A 27,475-nucleotide genomic window follows, 5' to 3' on the forward strand; every position below is an offset into this window, starting at 1 on the left:
ATATTAAATTAGAACATATAGAACTTTTCTAAACTATTGATCATTTTGAGTTAGCTATTTAAATTTTTTAAAATTTTATTTTATTAACTATCATTTAATTTGTTTGATTTGAGTCGATTAACAATACTTTGACTTTAATATTTAAAATAATTACTTATTTAAACAAATTTATAGTTATAAAAATTACATAAAATATATACCTAAGTCTATAAAAATAGATAATACATACAAAATTTGAAGTCAGAGTATTGTTAATCTAGTCAAATCAAATAAATTAAAAGATTGATGGTAAAAATAAAATTTTAAGAGAATAGGCAGCCAATTAAAAGTAATTTATAGTTCAGATAAGATCTGTATTTTTTATCTTTATATTATATGACAAATATAAATTCGGTCGCACGAAATACTATATCATATGAAGCATAAAAAGTACCTGTTTGTTTACCTATAAATAGTTTTTAGATTAAGAATAACTTTTTATTCAGGTGAAGTTTAGGTCAAAAAAAAAAAAATCTCCGTTATTGTTTGTCTAAATAGAAAGTCAAAATCTATAATTATTTATTTTTTTATTAAATTTTTTATATTATCAAATGAGAAAATGAAAAAAATTACAATGACTCTTTTTACTATACTTTTTATTTTTTTATTCATAATTAACTTTAGTAAAACCCACGGTAAAATTAAATACGGTGTTTTAAAAAGGTAAAATTATATATGAATTTATTTTACAACCAACCAAACCATGATAATAGCCATTTACGGTTGAAAATAATTTTATCTCCCTCAACTTTTAATGAAACAAAATATGCCAAACAAAATGCATTTCATTATAATTTTAACAATATTTAGTGATACATTGACCCTACGACTTTAAACTAAAAAGCCTATTCGACTAACTATGTCACGCCCCGGATGTCTCGTTCCCCGGGCACGCCGACAAATCCGCCGTATACAAGGAATTTCCCCTGTATACGAAGCGTCAAAAGTACCTGTAAATATACAATACTACAAACAGTAGCATAGAGCTGCTCAATATACAAAGCTAAACAACTGAGTTTCATATACATAGTCCAAATCCAAAATACAAAGCTACTCGCACCGGCGAGTTAAACAACTATGTACATAAACTCTAAAATAGCAACTACCTGCAGTAGGGGGGTGCCTCTAGCTCTGTCAGTCGGGTAGGGCTCTACCTCGCGACGCCCTTGCCTCGATCCTGATCCGCGGAAGGCGCAGTAGCCGAAACCTGTGGCTCTGCAAAACATAGGTAACAACTGGGCGTGAGAACTACTGTAAAAATAAGTAGTCCTCAGTGGGTACCGCCCAAAACGACATCGGTCACCCACTAAGTCTACAGAAGGGAGCAAGGATAGAAGGAAAAGCAGGAAGTACACTCTATCGCTATCATCCACTACACTATCATGCTCTACATTAACCGACTGTAGGAAATGTCAAATCTGACCCAATCCAATTGGGACTGTAAACATACCCGTCCCTGGGACTGTGAACACACCCGTCCCGGCTCAGTTGCGACTGTATAGCTACCTCCACACTAACCAGTCCGTGGATAGCAAGTCCAACTGGCATGAGCGACACCAACGCAAAAGCACCGCGCCCGCCTCCGGAGTGGCACTCGTGGAAGCTACCCAACCGAGTATGCAGCGTATCTCTGTCGAGCTCAAACAGGCTCTCTAACTCAAGCCGAAGTCCAGTAACAACTCTGACTAGTCTAAATACAACAAACAACGTGCCCTCGGTACAATCCGACGCCAAAACGGCGAACCGGGCCCACCGTCAGTCCCGACGGCGCCCACTAGTACGAAACAGTCTAAACGACCTCAGAAAAATTCACTCGGCATACCAGCACGAGCGTAAATGTATTCTAAACTACCTGGAGTACTCGTCTACAGTATGCTGCGACAGTACAATTCTATAACGGCTCCTAGAGCTAAATCAGGCAGTTTAATACATATGTCGATTCCAATCGCGTTTTCTCCTAAGTTTAAACCCAGTCCAACATGTATATTTAAAAGGTAATAATCATGTTATATATGCAGCATTTATCCAGGATATGATTATGAAAAACGAACTACAACATGATTTACCGAACAGAAAATCATACATGTCGACTATTACTACACTTAGGAATAAACCGATGTAAACCCACCTTAGTCGCTAATTCTGGCAGCAAAACACCCTCACAGCTGCAGCACCACCTGCTGGTCGATCTACACCCTCCAAATCCGGGAGTCGAGCTAACACCACGCTCTACAAAGCACAAATCACCGTTTCAGTCCCAAAATTCGCAACAGTCAGGTACAGCACGGATTCGACCAATCTAACCTCAACAAAATCTGGCAAGTAAGGGCTTCGTGGATTCCTCTCGAAGTCCTGAATCCAGCGAATCAAGCCTCGTCGAAATCCGACGCTCCTACGTCGAGTACGAGCCGAAACGCCAACGGTCGACGCTGGAAATCTGCAGGGACAGCAACTAGCTCGAAATTGAAAAAGCTTGGAAATTAGGAAGCAATTCTATGGAACACCCACCTCGACGGCGACTAGCACTGGCGCGACGTCAAGAACGGCGAAGATCCACGCTCGCCCGGCCTCCTCACGATGCAACGGCAGCAACCGTAGGTTCGAACGGCTCTGCGGTGCGACGTCGACGGCGAAATCGGCTCCGCGGCGGCGTCCCTCGCGTGCTTCCTTGGTACGGCCGAACGAAAGAGAAAAGGAGAGAAGAGAGGAGATAAACTCCTCTCTCTCTCTTCCCTGCATGCATAAAAGAGGGGGGGAGGTGATGCCACATGGCATTACACATACTCACACATGTGCACTCACACACACACACACACGTACCCTCACACACACACTTATATATATATACTAAGTGTAGGGATACTAGTATACTACATCCTCCCCCACTACAAAAAGTTTCGTCCGCGAAACTGAACGTACCTCTACTCAAGCATCAAACAAGTAGGGATAGGCTTCCCTCATCACCGTCTCAGACTCCCAAGTCGCCTCCCGCTCATCATGATTACTCCACTGCACTTTCACATACGGGATGACCCGGTTGCGCAATTCTTTCGTCTCCCGAGCAAGAATCCGCAACGGTCGCTCCTCGTATCTCAGATCCTCGCCAATCTCAAGTGGAGTGAAGTCAATCACGTGAGAGGGATCGAAGACGTACCTCCTCAATGCTGAGACGTGGAAAACATCATGGATGCCGGCAAGTCGCGGGGGAAGAGCTATCCTGTAAGCCACCGGTCCGATACGCTCCAATACCTCGAAAGGGCCAACAAACCGTGGACTAAGCTTTCCACGTACTCCAAATCTGCGTATCCCTCGGGACGGCGAGACTTTGAGGAAAACATGATCTCCAATCTGAAACTCCAAGTCTCGTCTCCTGGTATCGGCGTAGCTCCTCTGTCGGCTCTGTGCTGTCAAAAGGTGTCGTCGAACGACTCTCACCTTTTCCTCAGCCTCAAGTAGAATCTCCGGCTCAAGTGTCCTCCGCTCACCCACATCACTTCAAAACAGGGGGGATCGACATCTGCGTCCATACAACGCCTCANCCGAACGAAAGAGAAAAGGAGAGAAGAGAGGAGATAAACTCCTCTCTCTCTCTTCCCTACATGCATAAAAGAGGGGGGAAGGTGATGCCACATGGCATTACACATACTCACACATGTGCACTCACACACACACACACACGTACCCTCACACACACACTTATATATATATACTAAGTGTAGGGATACTAGTATACTACAAACTAATTCCGTACCATTCTATATAATTGATGTCTAAGCGCAACTAAATTTTGTAATATATAAATAAATAAAAATAAAAGTATCAAAGTTCTCAGGTTGGACTTTAATGTCAATTTCCTTTTAACTTTGGGTTCCTATCTAAAAAAACTTTTTTAATTCCTAGCTATAATTAAACTTAAATTGAAACTGCGTATAGGAGACAGAAAATATATTTATTTAAAACAATTTATTAAAAATTAATTTTAAACTGTACAATAAAATTAGTAAATAATAAAAAAATATAATAAAACTAATCTTGATAGTTGACATTATAGGCACATATTAGGAACCGTTTGGTTAGATATAATTATAAATACAGTGTAGTTAGAGATGTATTCAATTGGAAATACAACAGTTATAACTACACGAATCTTATTTGGTTGGATGTAGTAGAAAGCGCTGCAAATATAAATAATTTGTTTGGTTGCATGCAGTTGAGAAATAATTTTTAAAATTTTATTATGTTATATATATGATGGTGAGATTACCTCCAATGTAAAAAAGAAAAATAATTTTTGTTTAAAAAATATTGAGGAGATAAGTATACATTTTATTTAAAATTACTCTCTCCAACTGCTGTAGTTGGAATGTGAGACCCCAGATAGTCCTATATATGAGATATAATAGGGCTAAACTCTTAACCCGGCTTAAGCATTTTGGGTGGTGGCAAGGCCCAAGAGGTTAAGAGAGTTAAGCGTGCTAGGATGGGAGTAGTCCTAGGATGGGTGACCCCCTGGGAAGTTGGGGCGTCACAGTACAGCCAATTTGGGCATAGTTCAAACTGTTGCAGTTGGGCCTCCTCCTGCAGTTCCTACTGCAGTAGTTGGAGTTAAATACATAAAATCAAACACAAAATTTGTATTTACATGCAGTTATAACTGCAGTGTAGTTGCAACTACATGTAACCAAACGGCCCCTTAGTTTGGTTGTGATCATGTTATATAACTGCAGTGTAATTGAGACACAACTCCGGAGTGCACTGTTTGTGTGGAGCGACCACCACAAGCTCAAAACAGACTATTTGAGTATGATCCAATCCTCGCCAACTGAGGATACCCTGTCAACTAGGTTAACAAACACTCGAAAATCTACCTATCCCTAGGTCCATGTCAAGTGTCTCAACCACACTAGTCAACTCACACTAGGGAATTGAACTATCCCTATATTTGATGCCATAGTGTATCAATTACACTAATTCTCGTGCAATATGCCACGACTAGGGAAACTCACCTATTCCCTATGCTCAATGCCACAAGTGTTTCTATTACACTAAGTTCCAATGCCACTCGTCATGTTGTTAACATTGTTTACATGCCACTCGTCCAAGTCATAGTGTTTTCTATACACTAGTTCGCATGTCACTAGTTTTCATCATCAAGTCCGAGTTCACCGTTCTCTTATCACTATAGAATCTCATGTCACAAACCCTAATCCTCATGTATTCTAGATTTAAGTGTCAAGTCCATAATGCTACACAACTAGACATGCATACAAGGAAATAGAAATGCAACTATACATACATCCTATAATGCATAAGAATAATATATATGATCAACCATTCTAACTCGGATATAGAAAGAAGCTCGGTTGCTTCGGGATGGACACCCCCCACCTTTTAATGCTACTAAGAGGCTAGGGATCCGATTTCGTGATTTTTGGAAGCTTTCGCCGCAAGCTGCGGCAATTTGTACCGAAACAAGCCTTTTCTTCAATATCTTCGCGTAGCCTCGTCGTATCGCCGAACCGACTTCGCCAACGCGTCAAAATACCTAGCAATTAGGCTAAAAACTCAAAAGCACCAACCCATTGGTGCTTTTGGGAGTATTCTAGCTCTACTCTCTCTCTCTCTCTCTCTCTCTCTATATATATATATATATATATATATATATATAGTGAGGTTACTATGCTATCGGAAGCACGGAGCCTTCCGTGCTTCCGCTTGTCTTTGATGTGCGACTTTCGAATCGTCGATCGCTCCGTTAAACTTGATCTAGAGTATTTGATACCTAGAAATAAAATTTATATATTTGTTTTGATATCATTTCCCTAGTGATCGAATGGCGTCTCAAAATCAAAAATTTCAATGGCCGTAGTGAGCGTTTGCAAGTTTAACGTGTAGAAAATATCCAAATCACGTGAAATTTGATATAGAAAATTCTTCATACTATATAAAACAAGATCAATATCTTGATTTAAAATTTTAATATCATATTATTACATTTTGTAAGATTTTTATTTTCAGCTGTTGATTTTGAGCCCCTTCGTTCACTAGGCAAATGATATCGTAAAATCATAAAATTTTTTTCTAAGTACTTCAAATACTCGTAGATCAAGTTTACGGAAGCCGATCTGACGATTCGAATGTCGCAACATCGAAAACGAGCTTGAAGCACGGAAGGCTCCGTGCTTCCGATAGTAGCCTCACTCCTTTCTCTCTCTCTCTCTCTCTCCTCTCTCTCCTCTTCTCTCCTATATATATTACTATATATATATAGTGCTTAGAGCTACTTATACTATCGAAAGCATAAGTAGTTAGTGCTTTCGATTTTAGCCATGGATCAAATATTCTACGTTAGGATGATAGCGTTCCCTTAGAGTTGAGTGGTCCTCTTACGGGTTGGTGAGTTAGTTACACTATGGTTAATAATATTAATCTAATAGATTTATAATATGATTCAAGTGGGGTGATCTAAGGCTAAAAAATCGCGAAGCACCAACTCTATTTATACTTCTGATAGTATAGGTAACCTACTATATAGTATATATATTATATATATACTATATATATATATAATTATATATATATATATATATATATATATCATATATATATAGTCATTGGCTTTGTTTATTTTTTTTAGAAATAAATTTAACTAGAAATGTAAAGTAATTAAGTTTCGAACTTGAACTTCGGAACAGAAAAAATATATTAAAGGATAATAATGTTACCTAAATAACAACATAAAAATTTAATAACTCATTATTCAAAATAATGGGAACTACATTATGTGCCACCTTCTTGTGCATTTGAAATCTTTGCTTCCATAATTATATTTTTTTTAAAAATAGTTTCAGATAACATTTACCGTAATTTGGACAAATTTATATAAATAATACTACTGGTACACTTTAAATTAGAGTATACATCTTATATTCTTTTCATTAAAGTATAATTATTATCAATTTTTCACATTAACTTTTTTATTATTTACTAAAAGTTATTTGGATTTTTGTAAATCCTAAGCTGAGGAATATAAGATCTACCCTTCTTTCGGTACTACTGGTACACTTTTTTTATTATTTAATAAAATAGTTTGATAAAAAATTGGTTTTCCCCCGACCGGCCAGGCGGCCACGTTTTTGAAAAATTTGAAAACCCATCTCAGCCCGCCGAAAGCCGAAAGCACAAGAGCCTCCTCTTCCGGCACTCATCCCCAACTTCTCAAGACCGACAGCCCTCTCCACCACCCAAAGAAGGCAAGAAAACGAGATCGGTCTCAAACCCCCGCCCCTTCCCTCTTCCCTCCAAACTCTCGCGAGGTAAACCCTTTCCTTTTCCCTAGCTAGGGTTTCCTCCTCCTCCTCCTCCTTTTCAATCCCTCTCAATCCTTTCTCTCTCGGTCTCAATCCGACGAACCGTAATTTTTTACGATTTTGTAAAGAGTTGGGGAATGGGAGAGACGTGTAAAGAGTTGGAGGATTTGAAATCGGAGATTGCGGTGTTGAAGGAGGAATCCCGCGCTAAATCCGAACTGGCCGAGACGCTGCGGAAGGCGCACGACGAAGCCTGGGTAGACATCGCTGCGAAGGACGATGAGATCACCACGGTGAAGCGGTTGTACGACGATCTTAGATCCAGCTTCGCGGAAAAGGAGTCCGCTTTGAAGAGTCTGGGCTCGACTTATGAAAATCTTAAGGCTGGTTTTAGGGAGACGGTCGAGAATTTGGAGTCGGAAAATAAAAATTTGGTTTCGGCCTTGGAGGCAGCGAATTCGGAGAGGGGAGAACAGGAGAAGACGATATCCGCATTTAAGGAAGAGATTGAAGGGCTCAAAAGGCTTCTATTCGAAGCGCGGAGGAAGTGTTCGGACGCCGAGGAGAGGGCTCAAGCGCCTAGAGAAGTGAGGCGGAGAGACGAACTGCTCTCGCGGTTAGAGGAGGAGAAGGGAGGAGTCGAGGAGAAGCTCAAGTGGAAGAGCGAGCAGTTTACGCATCTCAAAGAAGCGCACGGCAAGCTTCAAGAAGAGTTCCGGGCGGCTAACAGGGAGTGGGGTTTGGAGAGATCGAATTTGGTCGGCGAGATTCACGCTTTGCAGACGAAGTTGGACTCGACAACTAGATTGAACGAAGGTCTCAAATCCCAATTAGCGATGTGCAACCAAGCGTTGGCTCGCGAGGAAAGTAGGAGAAAGATGCTCGAGGCCCAGGTATCCGAACTGAAAGCGCGGTGTGAAAATGTGGTCTCGGAGTTCGAAGAGGCGAGATCGACAGTCGAGTTGCTGACGACAAAGAGAGATGAGGAAATCGCTTCTCTGAGGAACTTATTGGCTACTAAAATTACACTTCTCAAAGAGATGGAATACAACAAGGCCCAACTTGAACAAGAAAACCAGGAGCTGACGTCGTCTTTGAAGGAATACCAAGAAGCTGAAATTAGCGGAGCAGATGCTTCTGCGTCGCTAAAGACTTTGCGCCAGAAGTTTAGGGCATTAGAGCAGGTCCACAAAGGCTGCAGTGAGAAACTAAGAGCCAAAGAATCTGAATGGACGAAGCAGATGAAGAAGCTCGGAACGGATTTGGACGAGTGCTTGTCGCAGTTGTGTAGCAAAGATAAACAGCTTTTGCAACTAAAGGATGAGTTAGAAGGAAGCTACTCTCTAAATGTGCAGCAAAAGTTGGAGCACGAGGAGATCCATTCGGTTCTTATGGTGGTGAAGTCGAAATTTTGGGAGTCTTGCTTGTACCTAGAAAATCTGAAACTTGAGATGGAGCAACGTGGTGAAATGTTCGGGAAGAGATTAGTGCTCATGGCTAAGCAATTGGAAGAGAAGAATGCCGCTCTTATTCAAGCCCAGAATGAGAAATTGCGTGAGGGCCAGATGGCGGGCTTGTTGCAATCACGAATTGAGCATCTAGAATCTGTTGAGGATGATTATTCAAAGATGCGGGTGACGCTTGATGCATATAAAGAGATGCTGGATAACTCGTCGAGGAATGTTGACCGCCTAAAAGAGGAAGCTTCTGAGAGGGAAAAGGTTCTACGGGAGGATCTGAGAAAAGCTTTAGAGGCTCTAGAACAAGCAAACTGCGCTGTAGCTGAGAGAAGTAGTGAGCTCAAACAGGTGGAGTTTGATCTTGAGCGGCAAAAATTAGCTACAGAACGGTTAGAGAAGCTAAAGACTGATATGGAAATAGAAACGACGAGATATTGTGATGAAAATCAAGCGATGAGGAGGGAGTTGGAGGATGTGCTTCTTGGCAAGATGGAAGTAGAAGAGGCTCTCAAAGAAGAAAAAGAGAGGTCTCGTCGTGCAATTGCGGAGAATGACAAGCGAACAGAAGAGCTCCAGCAACTTATTGCAGTACTTAAGGAAGATAATTCAAGACTCGAGCTTGAAGCTATAAGCGCAAAATTAGAGGCTGAGAACTCTCTCGAAGAAGAAAAGGTGAGGTTTCATTGTATAATAGCAGAGAAAGACAAGAGAATAGAGGAGCTTCAGCAGCTTTCTAGTGTTTTGAAAGAAGATATATCAAGACTTGAGCTTGAAGCTACAAGTGTAAGATTAGAGGCTAACAAGTCCACCGAGGAGGAGAAGAAGAGGTTTCTTGAAACTGGAAGGGATATGGAGAAGAGATTTATGGAAATAAAATGCCAACTAGATTCACTAGAACAGAAGTGTATGCAGAGGATGCACGAAATACTGAGGACCTTTGAGCAAGAGAAAACAAAGTGGTCTAAAGTTATTGAAGAGAAAGAGAATGTAATTGCTGATGTTCAAGTAACTGTTCAATCACTTGAACATGATCTTAAGCAGTCACTTGAAGATGCTGCTGCTTTGAAACTTGAGGAGAAACAGCATGAGATTGAGAGGCTTTTTGATACTTTTGAGAAGATTGTGACAGTTCATGTCATTGAAGGGCAAGATAACCTATTCAAGAACATATTGATAGAGGAAATGGAAAAAGAGCTTGAAACCCTGAAGCTAAAATTGAAGTTTGAAGAGGAGCAGTTGGTGACTTTGAAGAATATGTTACAACAAGCTAAAGCTGAAATAGCGAAGGAAAGGTTGGACAGCGAGAAGGATAAGCATAGAATTTTGAATGAACTTAAATCCACGCAGAGCAGAAAAGATAGTTTAGAGGACCAACTGGGCGAACTCAAATCCAAAACAAAAGTGTTCCACAATATTATCGCACATTTAGTGTCAGAGAGGAAAGAGTTGGTAGGGCAAGTAACCGAATTCAGCGATTCAATTGCACTGATAGTTAATGCAGATGAAAAGCTAATAAGCGATTGGAAGAGGGTCATGCTAAAAATTCGGAGCAAAGGGGATATTATGAGTTCTGAAAAGGAAGGGTTGAACTCAGAAAAAGATAAAGCAAATTCAAGAAACTGCAGTTCGTCTATAATAAACAAAGCAGGACAAGTTTCTGATAGATCCCCCTTGAAGGAGTACAACTGTTAGTTTTGGAAGAATTAGAAGAGAAGATTACAAGTTGAAGTTTGTTGTAAGCTTTCAAATCGTTCTAGTTCCTTTCTCTGTTGCAGAGAAGATTGTTCACACGACTTTTTGTGAGGTTACTTCTTCCGATGAGACACAGGAAATTTATTTTCAGTCGTGCCTCAATGAAACTAGAGTCTTGTTTTATTGTAGTACTACTTCTGATTTCTTGTGATATGTACAACTAATCAACCAAGTTGTAGTCCTTCTGTTGTGCAGACTAACCCTAGTCCTTGTTAGCCATTCCTCAATAGTGCAAGTTGGCTTCATTGTTTGCTACTACTGCTTATTTATATTGTTTATTTATATCCTCAAATTGGACATGTTGTTTCTACTTACAGGACAAGCAATTTTCACAGCTTAGAGCAACAAAACAGTCTCTTAAAAATGTTTTGTATTTACTGGCAGTGATGTTCTTAATTCTTACAAACTTCTTTACTATAGTTTATGTGTACATTCACAGTGCTCGCAGCATTTTCAGTGAGATAGAAAAAAGAAAAAGAAAAGGCTTGGTGTTCTTTTAATGATACTGATGAATTAGCTTCTAGTTCTTTCTGACTAGTTAAAAAAGCACCAGCAATTCGATGTTCTACAGCGAGCCATTCTCACAGCTTGATTCAGGTAATTGTTGGTTTCTGGTGCTTTGGTACTCTCTAATTGTTATTCCTTCACATTTTATCATTAATCATATCTTTTCTAAGTTGACATGACCCACAGTTGAATCGGAACGTTATTGTTCTTATATCAGTCATTTATGGGAAACTGAATTTAATACTGGATTATGCTTTTTGTTTTCTGATCTTTTTGTTATTATCATTTCTCATTATATTCTAGACAAGTTTCTGAATTTATGAGTTACCTGATATTAAAGGAGGCTCCTTTCATATCTTATGTGATTTCATATCTTATGTGATTACTTACATTAAAACAACTCTTCATCAAAAACTTGAATTTTTTTTTTTTTTGCTTGAAAGTTGTGAAGCTATGAGTATGATTTTGCATTTCTATATAGTTCTATGCCTTGAAACGAGTTGAACATATGTTTTCGCATATGGAGGAATTAAATTGCAGATTAGAAGCCTATATTTTCATCTTTTTGCAGAATGTAGGCAATGTGTTGGCTACATCTTCATCTTTTTAAGGTATCTGTAACAACATTCGAAGGATCGCTGCAGCTCTACATATTTACCTAAAAACTATTCTAAGAAGCTTAAAATAAACAATATCTTTGGCCACTCCTAGTTAAATGTGTTACTCCATTATTTACTATACTTTGGGTGGTTTCTTAGTGGCTCTTTTCTTTCTTCTTTTGTTTCTTCTTTTTCTTTCCTTATATCTTTTCTTCTTGAATTATATACTTGTTGCTCATTCAAATTTTCTCTTGTTCGTAGGACTGAGATTTGTTCTAATCAAAGCTGTCGATGCATGGAGCTATTCCCAGGTGAACATTTGATACAAGCACTAAATTGCTCTGCACTATTATCCTTAGATCTTACTATTCAACATGTTGTTCAAGTACACGCAATGGTTTAATCTAATCTTTTCCAAGTAAATTTCACTCATCCATAAGCAAGTAAATTCATAAAACTCTTATTCATCTTTTCTTAAACAAGTACACGTAATCAAAGTGGAAGTGAGAGTACTAATTTTATTTTGAAAATCTAGTGTCATAATTTGCGTAAATAGACCAAAACTTTGCATATGTTTTTGGCTTGTGACTTGGAGAGTTCAAAAACTTGCTTCAATTTTTTTTTTTTTTTCCCTGTTTTGTCTTAGAAAGTGTATTAGCTTCTAAACTATGGTCAATTTAAGAGCCAGATATTCCACATTGTTTCTCTTTGGTTTTTCGTGATTTATTTAGTACATTGAGAAGCTTATGTCATGTTTCTATCCTTTCTTTAAAAAATTTGAAAAATTAATTTTTGAAAAAAAAACATTTTCATGAAAACCAGTGTTTCTGTAGTTTTTGTTTTACGGGTAAAAAAGTTCCAAAATGAAAAAAAAAGTTTTTTTTCATAGAATCTGAAATAAAACTTTTTTCACAAAAAGCATTTTTTAAAAAAATCAAACGGATAAAAATATTTTTTCGACTAGAAAATTATTTTCTATGATGTTTGCAGAGAACCAATTCATCAAAAGGGCTTGATGCGTAAACTTTTGGACCCGTTTCTTGGGGAAAAAAAAGGGTATGTGTTGGACGGGTTTTGGGAGTTGGGACAGGGGCTTTGTGATGATTATTCTTTTTTTAAAAGTTTTTTGGGATTAAGCATAAGGTTAAATTATAAAAAGATTAATTTTTTAGAGATTACTGCAAATATAGTGAATTGTAAATATATTTTAGTTCAACTTTCATATATTGTTTATGTAAAAGTCCTAATATTTTTAAATATGTCTTTTTGATTTGTTAACGTTAAAACACTATCGATTTTATAAGTAAAATAATTCTTTTGTCATAATAAATATGTCCCTTTAAAAGTCTCAATTATTAATTGAAGAGAGGTGAAAAGGTCAATTCATCTCATTAATTGACCAGAGAGTTTTAACAGCAAGAATATATTTAAAAACATCAGAACTTGTAGGAATAATATATATAATATAAAAGTTAACCTTTGTAGCGATGTATTTGTAATTTATTATATTTGTAGGGATCTGTACGAAATTAACCCATTATAAAAAGACTTTTTGAACTTTGGTGCTGGTCTTAATTATTTTTCTACATAAAAAATTGTATTAATTATTTCTTATTGTTTATCATTATCTCAAGGAGGTATAGAATATTTATTGAATTTAGTTATAAAACTTTGTAAAATCAAATTTACAAATAAAAGTTATTTATAGGTAATGCAATAAAATCATATAAATTAAATAAATTGCTCAATAAATTATTAGTTTTGTTAGTATTAACAAAATAGGAGACGACTTTATCTAAACATTTTATATATTTTTCGAGTTGCAAATTAGATATATTTTGCGATGTTGAATAATGTTGTATACCAAGTTATTTATAGCCTAATTTGTCAATTTTATAATTTTTTGGATCTAATTGAGACGATGACAAAGTGCAGGGTGATAGTTGATCCAATTTTTAACTTAGTAATTGACCTAGAGCTAAAATGCAAGGGGGTTTTTTTTTTTTTTACTAATGTACCTAAATGTAAAATAGTTTTTGTTATGAGACCAATAGCACGCATAAAACACATATAATGCATTTGATCAATTTTAATTAGCTCATAATAAGTGATAATTAGATTTGATATAAAATAGATTTGATATAAAATGTATCCAGAGTTAGGCGGGAATATTTCTGTACAAGTAAATGAGATTGTCTACTTTCTTGTTAATTTTATCAATGGACATCAGAAGGTGTTATTTTCAGCAATGGGTATCAGAATTAATAATTAATGCTGATAAATATAATCCAAATTATTTAAACTTTCTAAAAATTAAATTTTGAGATAGTAGGAAATCATATATATAAACTGATGTAGTCTTTAATTTAACTTATATTAATGTTGATTTAAAATTATTTGAACATTAGGTAAATAATTTTTGAACAATTATGTACTTTGGTTTCCAATGTGACTGGCCATTCAGAGGTCTTTTCAAAATGATGCTACACTAAATCGCTCCAATTACATTCGTACCATTTCAAAAATATTATGTATTTTATACTTAGAATGATAAGTCTTTTATAAATTTAAATTTAATTTAAAATCTAAAGTATTATTCAAATTTTATTTAAAATTTAAATTAAATTTATGAATTTAAATTGAAATTTAAATTATAATTTTAAATTTAAATTTGAATAAATCAAAATTAGTTTTATATTTTGAATCATCAGTTCAATTTCAAAATTTAAGTTTTTTAAAAAATATATTAAAATTTTATTAAAATTTTGACATTATTTTAAAATTTTGATCTATATTTTTAATATTTAATTTTCAGTTTGAGTTTGAACTAATGTATTGTAAAGATAAAATTGACATATTAATTTGATTACGTTTCTGATATCAATTTGAACCAAATTCGATAATGGAAATAATTTACTTCGATTTTGATTCAGGGTGTGAACAAAACAAAATAAGGGAACGAATCATTCCGATTCTATTTTATACTTATTGTCGTTCCGATTCCAATTCCAATTCCGATTTCGAAACAAACACACCCTTATTATCTAGGATCTGTAATGATTTTACAGTCCAACTTAAATTAAATTATAATAATTTAAATATTTTTAATAAAAAATATCAAAATATTATCTTAGAACTTTCTAAATATATGTTAGCATACTCCATGCATCACTCAGTAATAATATAAGAATTAATATAACTAGTTGAAACATAATTTTTGATATAATTCTTGTTACTGAGCACAAGAGGAGAAATAGTGCAACAAGAGAAAAAACAGTGCAACAAGAGAAGAAATAGTATAAATATCTTTTAAAGGAGTGCAGTTTAAGATAAAAAACAGTGTAACAGGAGGAGAAATGGTGCAACAAGAAGAGAAACAGTACAACAAGAGGAGAAACAATATAAATATCACTTAAAGGGATACAGTTTAAGATAAAAAAAGTATAACAAGAGGATAAATGGTGCAACAAGAGAAGAAATAGTGCAACTTTCGTTTAAATAGTGTAACTTTCATCTTAATAGATGCAGTTAACATCTAAAAGAGTGCAATAAGAAGAAAAACAGCGTAAATATCTTTCAAAGAGTGTAATTTTTATTTAAAGAGTGTAATTTTCATCTTAAAGCTGCAGTTTATATCTTAAGTAGTGCAACTTATAATATTTTTTGCAGTTAACGATACAATTTCATCTTCATCATACTTTTTATATAATTTTTTATCTTTATTGTTTTCTGTTTTTTCTATAAATTTTTTTTTGTCACCCTCTCTGACAACAGTCACAGCGCCGGCGACGACGTCGCTAAGAACCCCGCGCTCCAAGGCTGCAGCGCAGTCGTGACCTCCACGGTGTCGGCGTCGACACCGACGAAAATGCATCGTCGTTGGAGGCGACAGAGAAGGCGGGAGAGGGAGAGGCGAGAAGGAGGGGGAAGAGTGAGAGAGGCGTCGTCGTCGGAGACGGTGGAGGAGAGTCGGGGAAGAAAAGAGGGTGCGTGGACGAGGGCAAGGGCGAGAGCATGAGGGTGAGAGGCGAGTCGGACCGTTTCCGCCTCCGCCTCTGCCTTCGTTATTTTTTTTGGCGAGGAAAAAAAAAAAAGAACGAGAGAAACGAAGAGGAAAGAGAAAGAGGAATGAAAAAAAATAATAAAGATATTTTAGTCAGTTTGCTGAAAAAATAAATCGAATTTATAAAAATGAAAAAGATGGTCCAGTTTTGAAAAAGTCCAATTCGTGCAATCACAAACAAAAAGTTGATAAACGAACAATCACAAACAAGACAAAAATGCATGCAACTCCAAAATTGTCGGAGTTAGGCGCGTGTACCTTTAACGCCCACATATCACGCGCCTACGTGTCGACAATAAAGATCAGCTTGCCTGGCAATTTCTTATTGGGTGAACACGGTACACCAGCTGTTTCCTGTTTCCGCATCGTAATCTTCGCGTCCTCGCGGGAATTATTCCCTGGACCGACGACGTGTATAAGTACATCGGATTCCACGACGCTTCCAATGATTCTAGATATTTTCCATGCGTATAATTGTAAGATAAAATACAAAAAAATTTCAGTAAATATTTTTTTATACCTTTTCTTTATTTCAAAGTTTTACATTTTAATCTCCAAAAATTTTTAAGTTGATGAATTGGGCCCCTCACGACTCGCCAGGATTTTATTACTATTTTATTTATTTTTTATAATTTATATTAAAATATCATTAAAAATGATAAAAATATACTAAAATTATTTTTTATTGAACAAGTAAGGTTAAATTCTGAAATTTTTAAAGTCAGAAAAAATTAAAAAAATGAATATGTGAAAAAGTAAATATTTATATGGATTTTTTTTTTTATATCTTATCATAATAATATCTATACACCAAAAAAAGGGTAGATTATTCTTATCTTTTTATTCATTTTTGGTATTACATAATATTCTATTTATAGATTCTTACTTATCATTTCTTTATATTTTAATTTTAAACTATTGATTATTAAATAAAGGGTTAATTTCATATAGATCCCTACAAACATAGTTAATTGTAAATATATCCCTACAAATAGAAATTTTTTCTACAAATACTTATTTGTTGAACTTTTCTTTTTGACTTCCAAAACTTATATTTTACTTTCTCAAAATTTTAAGTTGAATCATTTATTCTCTCTCCATCAGAATTTTGTCATTATTTTATTTATTTTTTATAATTTATGCTGAACTTAAAAAGATAACAGGAGTATATTAAAAAAATAATTTTTTCTTACCGAACAAGTATGGACAATTTGGTTATTTGTGTTGAGCTACTATACTATTGGAAGTATAGAGCATTTGATACTTCTGCTTGTTTGACTCTTGGATCAAGAATTCTACTGTTGGGATGATTACGGTCCTCTCTAGAGTTGAGTAATATTCTTAGGATTGAGTCGTCCATACAGGATAATAATATTAATTCAAAAACTAGAAATGATTAAATGAGTTAATCTAAGGGTCAAAAAATTAGAAACACCAAATTCTCTATACTTTTCATAGCATTGAAGCTCTACTCTGGTTATTTTATCTTTTTCAATAACGTTTTAACTCTCTGAAAATATTTCTAAAATTTTAACGAAATAAAATATAAATTTTAGAAAGTCAAGAGAAAAGAAATGAAAAGTAGGTATTTATATGGATATATTCTGTATTTTAGCAAATAATAAAAAAAAAGACACGGTGCATGATGCGTGAGGATACACCCAGTACGCGCAATCATTTGTTTGGCCTGCTAAAAGCTTTTAAATTCCAAAAGCACCGTTCCCCGTCGAACGCGTGGTGGTCGAAACCCCGCGACGTGGCGGAGACGAAGCCCTAGAGCGTAGCGGCGGCGGAGGCGGAGGAGCGGCGGCGATGCGGCGGCGGCGGACGCGGTGGTCGGCGGCGGCGGCGAGCGCGTGGATCCAGTCCTCGGCGGGGGGCTCGTACTGCTTCGGCGCGTACTCGGCGGCGCTGAAGGCGAGCCAGGGCTACGACCAGTCGACCCTCAACGCCGTCTCCTTCTTCAAGGACGTCGGCGCCAACGTCGGCGTCCTCTCCGGCGCCCTCGCCTCCTCCGCCGCCGCCCGCCGCCGCCCCTGGCTCGTCCTCCTCGCCGGGGCCGCCCAGTGCACCGCCGGCTACCTCCCCATTTGGCTCGCCGTCGCCGGCGCCACCCCGCGCCCGCCCGTCGCCGCCATGTGCCTCTACATGCTCGTCGCCGCCCACGCCCAGACCTTCTTCAACACCGCCAACGTCGTCACCGCCGTCGAGAATTTCCCCGACCGCCGCGGCACCGTCATCGGCATCATGAAGGTAAATTAGGGTTCTCTTTGCGGTCCCCCCCTCCGTAATCATAATTCGTAATTGTGCGTAGCAAAGAGGAAATTTGCCCATTCCAATTTATGAACGGTATAATATAGCGATGTGACGTGTTTGTATAGTGGGTTTGAGAAAAAGATTTTTTTTTTTTAATAAAATTCTGTAATTAGCTTAATCAAGTCTTAAATTCTTAACGATCATCTTATTCTAGGATTTACATTTTTTTTTCCTTTTGTTTTTAGTGTTTGTGAAATTGCAATAATCATTCACTGAGTTAAGGTCACTTTTTTTCTTTTTTTCTTTTTTTTTTCTGTTGATGTTAGCTATTATCTTTTTATGTTTAGATTCTTCTGCTACATAATTGACCTTTAATTTTTAAGGTAGCCATGTTTTTCGCCCTCTTCGATCTAGAAACTAAAGTGGAATTTTTTTGTCCTGTTTATCAAAAGGAGTTAAATTTATGACTGCATAGCCAGGGCATTGCTTTTCTGTTTTCACATGTGTTAATTCTATTTGATATATGTATGGAATATAATAATCTCTTAGTTTGTATCGGAGATCTTAATGAAAATTTCCAATCTATTGTATTATCAAGCCTGAAAAGTTTTCCCTGAACAATCATCTTTTTTATGATTATTGTGTGATTTTAGATTCAACTTTTATTTGCGATTTAGATTTTGTGTCTTCTATTGATGATGTTTGATACTTTGCAAAAAAAACAAAAGAAAAAAAAAAAAGAGAGGATTTTCTTGGTACATGTTAATACTGATGATTAATGTATTGTTGGCTGTTGAAAATTGAATACATTTTGGACTTGTCTCTGAAACCTTAGGCTGCTGGCTCTTCTTGTTTTCACTTCCTCATTTCTGATGTAACTATATTTAAGCAAATATTGCTGACTAGGCGAGAACTATGAGATTTGAAGTCTTAAGGAAATTTTTAACTCATTAATCATGCTTTCCAAATTCTCTCGGTCTTTTCTGTGTCCTAGACCTGATCTGGCTCTGCGTAAACGCGTTCTCAATATGGAGTTGTATTAATCAATTCCCCTTCTTGCTCATATCTTCAGCGATCAAGGAGCGGCTATACTCTGTATACATGTCTGATAGCCCTGAAGCTTGATAGGCTTAATTATTGAAATAAGGACTGTTTGGTGTTTCCCTAGGCATTGCTTGGATGGAGTAAATGGAAATTAGAACTCTCCTTCTTTTCATTCCATAGGCATATATGCAAGGGTATTTATTTGCAGCTTTGTTATTATGATTAAGGAAAAAGTCGGGTGGTGTTGCTCCAAAACCTTTATATAAGGAGGTTTCAGGAGAGGAGAAAAATGAAACAAGTAGGAGTCCAACTTTGACTTGAATAATGTTTTAGTATGGCCAAACTGTTTTCCTGGTGTAAGCTTAATAGTTCAAGCAATTGATCGTAAGATGAGGCACCACATATGGCATTGTGCCAAAATTGTGTGAATATACTTGCTAAGCACAACTATACTTACCAGGGGGCATGTTGTTGGATTTGATTGGGTATGTTTTAGAGTTTCACATTCAAATCGGAGATCCATTTATATAAATATGCTTCTTTGGCAATACTCTATTTATGTTTGGTTTGCTTTCTTCATGTCTCCTTTCCTCATCTTCCACTAGGGCACCTCTTTCCTCTTTGGAGATACCTGTTCACGAAATTTTTTGTTGAGAGTAGATGTCATTGAAGCTATAGTACCTGCTGTTTCTTCAGGCTTTGAATGAATGAAATGGAATTCTTTTTTCCACTCTCACTCTTTGCTTGGCAACAGTGTTAGATTGTGTCATATCTGTATCACATGCTACATGTACTACATCTTATACATTGTAGACTCTTCACTTTGACCTCAATATTTTCTACATTTGAACATCAAATTGATATTATCATCACTATTTGCTGATTTGGTTCTGAGGATCTTCCTAGATCTCCATCTCGTGAATCTGCCCAGGAACATCATTTAAATGATTCTTTTTAGTTATTTTATTCCATGCCATTTGCCCCACCTCCTTCAGTAATGCTTTTAACGCACATGCCTAGTTTTGTAGTCTGTGGTGATTCCTGTAATGCTTTTGGAAAAAGCACATAAAAGTCAAGTGGTGTCTGTGTTTGGCTGATTCCATTGTGCGTGCTTTGTCGACAATGATGTATAGCTTGGTTATGTCTTGCAATTTATATGTGAACTAGAACTGTTGATGGTCATGAGATTTGAAGGCTTTCATAAACTTTTGTCATCTTGAGTTCTGATCAATAATGAAAATCTGATTAAGCATTAACTAGAAGTATCTGCACAATTCATATGTTGACATATATGTATTTGCAAACATATATTTTGTTTTGATCTTCTTATTCTAAATCCTTCTAAGTTTTTCGTCTCTATTTTCCACATATAATCAACATTTTTATAAGATTATATTATTTGCTTATATTTTTCTGACATTTTACCAATTTCATTCTGTTGGCATGCCAATTCCTGTATAGGTATATGGATCAGACAAAATAAAATTTGGCGCTGCTCGATGTTTATTTTGCATAATTTGGACATGTATATATTATAATTTTTCATTGGTAGGCCGTGAACTTTGAAAAAAGTCCGTTTTAAATATGCCAGGCAGAATAAAATTTGTCACAGTTGTGCATTTTGCATAATTTGGAAATATCTATATTAGACATCGTCTGTTTAAAATATGCTATGATGTGAATCTGAAAAGGATTCCACTCTTATGTTATCTATTTCTTGTCAGATTTCTATCCTAAAGGCCAAATTCACAAAGTAAAACACATAGGTTTAAGTTAGATCACATATGTAATCATATCTGATTTGCTGCTGCAGCAGATATGATAGTTGTTGGTATTTAGGAATACGGTATCGTGGGCATATTATATAAGTATATATGGACTTAAGTAGGTATCATAGTCGTTGGTATTATATGAGTATATATGTTTATCGGTAATTTGTTATTCTCCTTAAGTTGCCATTCAATGTCAATTTGATCATTTTCATAACCATTTGTATTACTACTGTCATCTTTCTAGCCATTTCTTTCTTCTTGGTGGTCTAATTTCACTCTTTATATCTCTGCATAGGGCTTTCTTGGACTAAGCGGAGCAATACTTGTTCAGATATATCGCACGGTGTTCGGTGGCAACCCGAGCTCTTTCATTCTGATGCTAGCAATACTCCCTACTTCCCTTACGTTGCTGCTTATGTTTTTTGTTGAAGTTTATCCCGAAAACAAAGAATACAACAAGAAATTCCTCGATGCTTTCTCACTCATCGCCTTGTTGGTTGCTGGTTACCTTATGTTCATCATAATTGGGGAGTGCATTTTCACACTTGGATCATCCGCCCGAACTGTTACTTTAGCAATTCTCCTCCTGTTGCTCCTCTCGCCACTAGTCATTGTAGTTAAAGCCGAAAAGATGGAATCAGAAAAGCCAGAAGAATGTGAACAGCTCTTAGCAGAAAGCACCTCCATGAACAAACCACCCTTCAACAGGGAGCTCGAGCCATCCAATCAAGATGTTGCACGGATCTTGAGCACAGAAAACCCTAATTTATTGGAAGCCATGTGCACCTTTAATTTCTGGTTGTTATTCCTAGCCATGGCATGCGGAATGGGCTCTGGCCTAGCCACCGTAAACAACATAGGCCAAATTGGAGGCTCGCTCGGCTACACAAGTGTAGAAACAGGTACCTTAGTATCTCTATGGAGTATATGGAACTTTATAGGGCGGTTTGGTGCTGGTTACACCTCCGATCATTTCCTCCGCTCAAAAAGCATGGGTCGCCCTTTGTTCATCTCTCTAACTCTTCTTACAATGAGTGTGGGCCATTTAATAATCTCTTCCGGCCTTCCTGGCTCTCTATATGCTGGCTCTGTTCTAGTTGGGCTTTGTTATGGTTGTCAGTGGTCTTTGATGCCGAGCATCACGTCGGAGATTTTCGGGCTTCGGCATTTTGGGACCATCTTCAACACCGTGGCCATCGCGAGCCCGTTCGGATCTTACATTCTCTCTGTGAGGGTGGTGGGGTATATATATGACAGGGAGTCATCTGGCCACCATGCATGCATGGGTAAGCACTGCTTCATGCTGTCCTTCTTGATAATGGCTTGTGTTTGTGTTTTAGGATCTGCTGTTGCCTTTGCTTTGTTCTACAGAACAAGGAGGTTTTATAAGCAGGTTATATATCCAAGACTACAATCTATGCTTTTAGAGTAAGAACTAAGAATGTGTTATCACCTCTTCTACTGTGTAGATGTGCATGTAAAAATGGGTATGTTTTGTTCTTTTTTCCTTACAGTAAAATAAATGGTTGATTGCTTCTTTGATGATTGATCTTATGTATAGTATTGCTTGAGAATTACATTGACTTTCCTTACGAATTCTAAGTGAAATGGAAGTTCGAACCTTTGCCTTTACTTATCACGAATGGATTGTGAGACTCCAGTGACTTTACTTATCACGAATGGATTGTGATGTTTGCTTAAATGTGCCAGCATCCTGCCCTGTGGCGGGAGGCCATGTGTGGGTCGAGTCATGTTTGAAGTGGTATGAAGCTGGGTGGGCGGAGTCATGTTCGAAGTGGTTTAAGACCGGGTGGGCCGAGTCACAATCGAGACCCATGGGCGCTGTATCTGTACACTTTAAGTGAATTGGTTGCGTATTTGTAACAGTTCGAGTTTTTGGGATTAATGGTTAGCGCCAACGATCCGACAAGTGGTATCAGAGCCAGAGGTCATGGGTTCGATTCCCTTATGCTGCAAATATGTGCAGGTGTTTGAGGGGGGATTGTTCGCTTAAATGGGCCAGCATCCTGATCTGTGGTGGGAGGCTATGTGTGGGTCGAGTCATGTTTGAAATAGCGTGAGGCTAGGTGGCCGAGTCATGTTCGAAGTGGTGTAAGGCCGACATGTGAGACTTTAGAGAATTGACAAATGGTCAGCTAATTCTCACGAGGTTTAACATCAAGTAGTTTTTGATCCATTAGGAGTTCCAGTGACAACATTTATGTAGATTAAATCATAATTTCATTGCTAATCAGCACTGAAGCCATGCAAATAGAGATCTGGCCATTGCAGCAGGTGAAATAGAAGTATACTTTAATAGGTTCATAGTGTAAGTATAATAACTATATAGGTATGCAAAATTGCAGCGATTAAAGTGCAAAAAAACTGCATTACGAGTTTATGGACAAATTGTAAATGTTAGAATAAATTTAATTAAAAATATTTTCGTTCACATCTAAATAATAACGATCATTTAATTTAATCCTAATAGTCTCTCAAAAAATAATAATAATAATAATAATCCTAATAGGATTAGGGGAATTTAATTAGTATATTATATTTAGTTTCTACTCGGAAATCCTAATTAAATAGAATTAGGATAGAGCGAGGGAAAATTTATACATCTCCTAGTAGGACTAGGATTGATGTATATACATATGTGTGTGTATATATATATATGTGCGTATGTATGTATGTACGTATGTATGTACAGAGAGAGAGAGAGAGAGAGAGAAAGAGAGATGGAGGTGGAACAGTGGGCAGGGTTAGGGTCAGCCTTAGCGAGTTTCATGTTGTTAGGCGCCATGGTGCGCCAATACTTCCCCTACCAACTCCAGTACTACCTCACCGTCTACACCCACAAGCTCTTCTCCTACTTCTACCCTTACATCCAACTCACCATCCCCGAATACTCCGGCGGCGGCATGGCCCGCAGCGACGCCTACGCGGCCGTCGAGTCCTACCTCGCCGACTCCCCCTCCGTGCTGCGCCGCGCCCGCAGGCTGAGGGCGGACGTCGGCCGCGGCAGCAAGAAGCTCCTGATCACGGTGGACGAGGACGAGGAGGTGGCCGACGAGCTCGCGGGGGGCGCCAGGGTGTGGTGGCTCTCGTCGAGGGAGCTGCCGGCCTCGCAGACGATCACGTGGAACGCGGCGCAGGCGACGCGGCGGTACTACCAGCTGAGCTTCCACCGGCGGCACCGCGAGCTCGTGGTCGGGTCGTACCTCCCGCGCGTCGTCGAGGAGGGCCGCGCCGCCGCCATCAAGAACCGGCAGCGCCGGCTCTTCACGAACGGCGATGGCTGGTACGTATTTCCAAACTCAAAATCTTTATTTTTCATGCACATTATTACTACATGCGTGTAGTAACATACAGTGAGTAAATCTTATCAAGCCGCCAAATAAGATTATTTGGTTCTGATTTATATAAAGAAAGGTGTACAACTGAAAACTAAACCGTATCAAATCAAATAAGGTTATTTGGTTCCGTTTGTAACCAAATAAGATTATTTTATTTGGTTCGGTTTGTACGAAGAATAGCTAGGGGTGTACAGCCGATCGAAAACTAAATTGTATCAAACCAAGTAAGATTAATTATTTGGTTCGGTTGATATGATTTTCGATCAGTTTGGCTTAATATATTTTGAAATTGACTAAATTTCGATTCTCGGTTTCAGTTGAGTTTGAATATATTTTTTTAATTTGAATTGAAAACCGAATAGCAATATTTTTTTATATTTTTTTTTCTATGAACTATTTATTTTTTTTTTTGAGAAATTTCTATGAACTATTTATTAAAATTTTATACTTATAATCAAATCTTATCATCTATCTATGTTACAACGCATTTTTCAAAATTCTATATTTATGAATTTTTTTTGCCTGATTTCGTAATGAGTCAATTTTGAATCTTAAATTATAAATTAATTTACAAAAAATAGAAAATCTAAAATATAATTACAAAACTGAACCAAACCATATTAATTCGATTAGGTTTGGGTCAGTTTTGAGCTTAAACTGGTTTGGTTCGGTTGTGAATTTTTCTACGCCGGCCCGATTACGCCCCTAATTAACAGGCTGGGTCACTGCAGTTTTAATAGTCCTAAATTCTCAACCATCCACTTATAGCTAGGAGATCACGATGGAACTTAAAATAAATGTAAAATTTGAATTTTGTATCTAACTAATATGAAGTGAGAGTTGACTACAAATATTTTGTTTACCTTTTGGTTGTTTTGCATTTTAAAAGCAGAGTCCTTTTTTTTTTTNCACGTTAAAAGACAGGTGAGAAAGAATAAAGAGACGCATGCAGATGATAGAAACATGGATTCAAGAATAGGAAAAAGTAAATAAATATAATTATTTAATCAACAAAACGGATAGCGTGCTATCTATCTCTAAAAAAAAAATAAAAAATTATTTAATCAAAATATGATTATTTAAAAGTAAAATATGTAAAGTTAGTGTAAAATAAATGATTGTTTTACAGAAAAGCTTAAATTTACGTAAAAAATATATATATTTTTAATATTTATATTCAGCACGATCATCATTTTTATATTTTGTAGGAACGATGACGGTTTGGCGTGGAGCCACGTGCCGTTCGAGCACCCGTCAACGTTCGAGACGCTGGCGATGGACCCGGTCAAGAAGCAGGAGATCGTCGACGACCTCACTCATTTCCGGGACGGCAAGGAGTACTACGCTCAAATCGGCAAGGCGTGGAAGCGCGGGTACCTCCTCCACGGCCCGCCGGGGACGGGCAAGTCGAGCATGATCGCCGCGATGGCGAACCTCCTCGACTACGACGTCTACGACCTCGAGCTCACCACCGTGGAGGACAACACCGAGCTGCGCAGGCTCTTCATCGAGACCACCAGCAAGTCCATCATCGTAATCGAGGACATCGACTGCTCGCTCGACCTCACCGGCAAGCGAAGCAAGCGCGGAAAGAAAGACAGTGCGGAAGTCGAATCGGAGGACAAAAAGAATGCGCCGCCGCCGCCAGAAAAGGATGAAAAGGAAGAGGACAGTAAGGTAACATCATCAAAACAATCGTTGTTCTCTAGAAACTATTTCAGTAAAAAATAAGATTAAAATGCATAATTTTTTTTTTTGTGAATATCTATTTTTTTTATTTTCTTTTGTTCTAATTATAAAAAATTCATATTTTGTTTTCTTAAAAGTTTAGAAATATTTTCAGAAAATACGTCGTTAATGAAGAGGATAAAATGACTAAATTATTTTTTTTTTATAAAAAAATATATTTTTTGAATATATTTTTGTCATTTGATAGGCATTTTCGATAGAAAACTGAATACAATAATATGAAACGTTAAGAAAGTATAATGTTGAGGAAGTATAATGTAGATTTTTAAAAATTAGCGAGAAAAAATAATAAAGCAGATATTTATAAAAAAAATATTGTATAATTTAGCCTAAAAATAATGGCTAATTTTGATATTTTAGCATCTCAGAAAATTTAGAGTGTTAGAGAATGATATTTTAAATATTTTATATTCACCAGGTGACGTTGTCGGGGCTTCTGAACTTCATCGACGGGCTATGGTCGGCGTGCGGCGGGGAGAGGATCATCGTGTTCACGACGAACCACGTGGAGAAGATCGACCCGGCGCTGATACGGCGGGGGAGGATGGACAAGCACATCGAGATGTCGTACTGCGGGTTCGAGGCGTTCAAGGTGCTAGCCAAGAACTACCTCCGCATCTACGGCCATCGCCGTTTCGACGAAGTTCGGCGGCTGCTGGAGGAGGTTAGAATGTCGCCTGCCGACGTGGCAGAGAATCTGATGCCTAAGTCGGCCGGCGAAGGCGCAGACGCGTGTCTCGAGAGGCTGATCGAGGACAAGAAGAAGAGCAAGAGCTTGTTCTATTCCTCTCTCTTCCGGCAGCAGCTACAGCAATTGCATGGAGACGAGAAGGACGAGGCGGCAGCAGCAGCAGCAGCAGCTGCAGCGTCGGCGACGGTGGCGGCCAGTAGTGAAGATGAGACTGTAGAGAGCAACTGAATATCTTGCACAGGAGTTTGGAGATTCTGGAGTTAGTGTTAGATATATTGGCTCGAATCAAAGCATTCTAGAGTCGGGATTGATCTCTCCTTTGTAAAAATTTGTTTGCAGGGACTGGAGCTATCAGTCCTTTGTATTCTTCTAGTTGCAGTTGTTGATTTCATAGGAGTTTTTTAATGATCAATTATCTTTACTGTACAAACTGAGGAATCTCTGTATCTTCATACAGTACTCTGTTTTGCTTTTTTTCTTTTTCTTTTTTTTTAAGAGGGTGTTTGGTTTGGCCTAAAATAAATCAAAAATTATTTTCGTTATAAAAATTGCCTTCTTGTTTGTTTGATTTAATGTAAAAATATTTTTTCGTGAAAATATTTTTGCAAATTTGAAAAACAAAAAAATTGAAGTTTTTGATTTTCGTTGCTTTTCGGCCGAAAACAAAAACTCAAGTTACGTATAATTTTTTTCATTCATTTTTTTTCTTTCAACCAAACAAATATTAATAAAAAGTTTTTTTTCTACTATATATATATATATACCAAGAACTTGGTACTATCAATAGCATGGTGCTACTATTCTTTTAAAAGTATAAAGGAGTTAGTTTTAACTGTTTGCCCCTTAATAAAAAATTATAGGGGCGAGATGATAG

General features: G+C 37.3%; 3 protein-coding genes and 1 long non-coding RNA gene across 4 annotated transcripts; 3 read left to right on the forward strand and 1 right to left on the reverse strand.

Moving 5' to 3' along the window:
- Positions 1,195 to 2,403, reverse strand: LOC109712458. Its single transcript, XR_002216849.1, has 3 exons — positions 2,344 to 2,403; positions 2,168 to 2,268; positions 1,195 to 1,254 (listed from the first exon to the last, which is right to left on the reverse strand). It is a non-coding gene; the product is annotated as an uncharacterized LOC109712458 (long non-coding RNA).
- Positions 6,716 to 10,816, forward strand: LOC109712402 (uncharacterized protein At4g38062). Its single transcript, XM_020235951.1, has 2 exons — positions 6,716 to 7,355; positions 7,478 to 10,816. Exon 2 carries the CDS (start codon positions 7,487 to 7,489, stop codon positions 10,499 to 10,501), a length of 3,015 nt encoding a protein of 1,004 aa, XP_020091540.1. The 5' UTR covers positions 6,716 to 7,355; positions 7,478 to 7,486; the 3' UTR covers positions 10,502 to 10,816.
- Positions 17,439 to 22,347, forward strand: LOC109713059 (protein NUCLEAR FUSION DEFECTIVE 4-like). Its single transcript, XM_020237013.1, has 2 exons — positions 17,439 to 17,983; positions 21,098 to 22,347. The coding sequence occupies exons 1-2, from the start codon at positions 17,543 to 17,545 to the stop codon at positions 22,232 to 22,234; spliced, it is 1,578 nt and encodes a 525-aa protein (XP_020092602.1). The 5' UTR covers positions 17,439 to 17,542; the 3' UTR covers positions 22,235 to 22,347.
- LOC109712769 (AAA-ATPase At3g28580-like) lies at positions 23,544 to 26,829 on the forward strand. The gene is made up of 3 exons (XM_020236523.1): positions 23,544 to 24,106; positions 25,370 to 25,838; positions 26,329 to 26,829. Exons 1-3 carry the CDS (start codon positions 23,544 to 23,546, stop codon positions 26,827 to 26,829), a joined length of 1,533 nt encoding a protein of 510 aa, XP_020092112.1.

The sequence above is a fragment of the Ananas comosus genome, linkage group 7, assembly GCF_001540865.1.
Source record: "Ananas comosus cultivar F153 linkage group 7, ASM154086v1, whole genome shotgun sequence".
In the NCBI taxonomy this organism is placed as follows: domain Eukaryota; kingdom Viridiplantae; phylum Streptophyta; class Magnoliopsida; order Poales; family Bromeliaceae; genus Ananas; species Ananas comosus.

Coding starts and splice junctions, on each gene's coding strand:
- LOC109712402 (XM_020235951.1), top strand. CDS start 7,487: ATGGGAGAGACGTGTAAAGAGTTGGAGGATTTGAAATCGGAGATTGCG.
- LOC109713059 (XM_020237013.1), top strand. CDS start 17,543: ATGCGGCGGCGGCGGACGCGGTGGTCGGCGGCGGCGGCGAGCGCGTGG. Junction 17,984..21,097: donor CCGTCATCGGCATCATGAAG/GTAAATTAGGGT, acceptor ATCTCTGCATAG/GGCTTTCTTGGACTAAGCGG.
- LOC109712769 (XM_020236523.1), top strand. CDS start 23,544: ATGGAGGTGGAACAGTGGGCAGGGTTAGGGTCAGCCTTAGCGAGTTTC. Junction 24,107..25,369: donor TTCACGAACGGCGATGGCTG/GTACGTATTTCC, acceptor TATATTTTGTAG/GAACGATGACGGTTTGGCGT. Junction 25,839..26,328: donor AAAAGGAAGAGGACAGTAAG/GTAACATCATCA, acceptor TATATTCACCAG/GTGACGTTGTCGGGGCTTCT.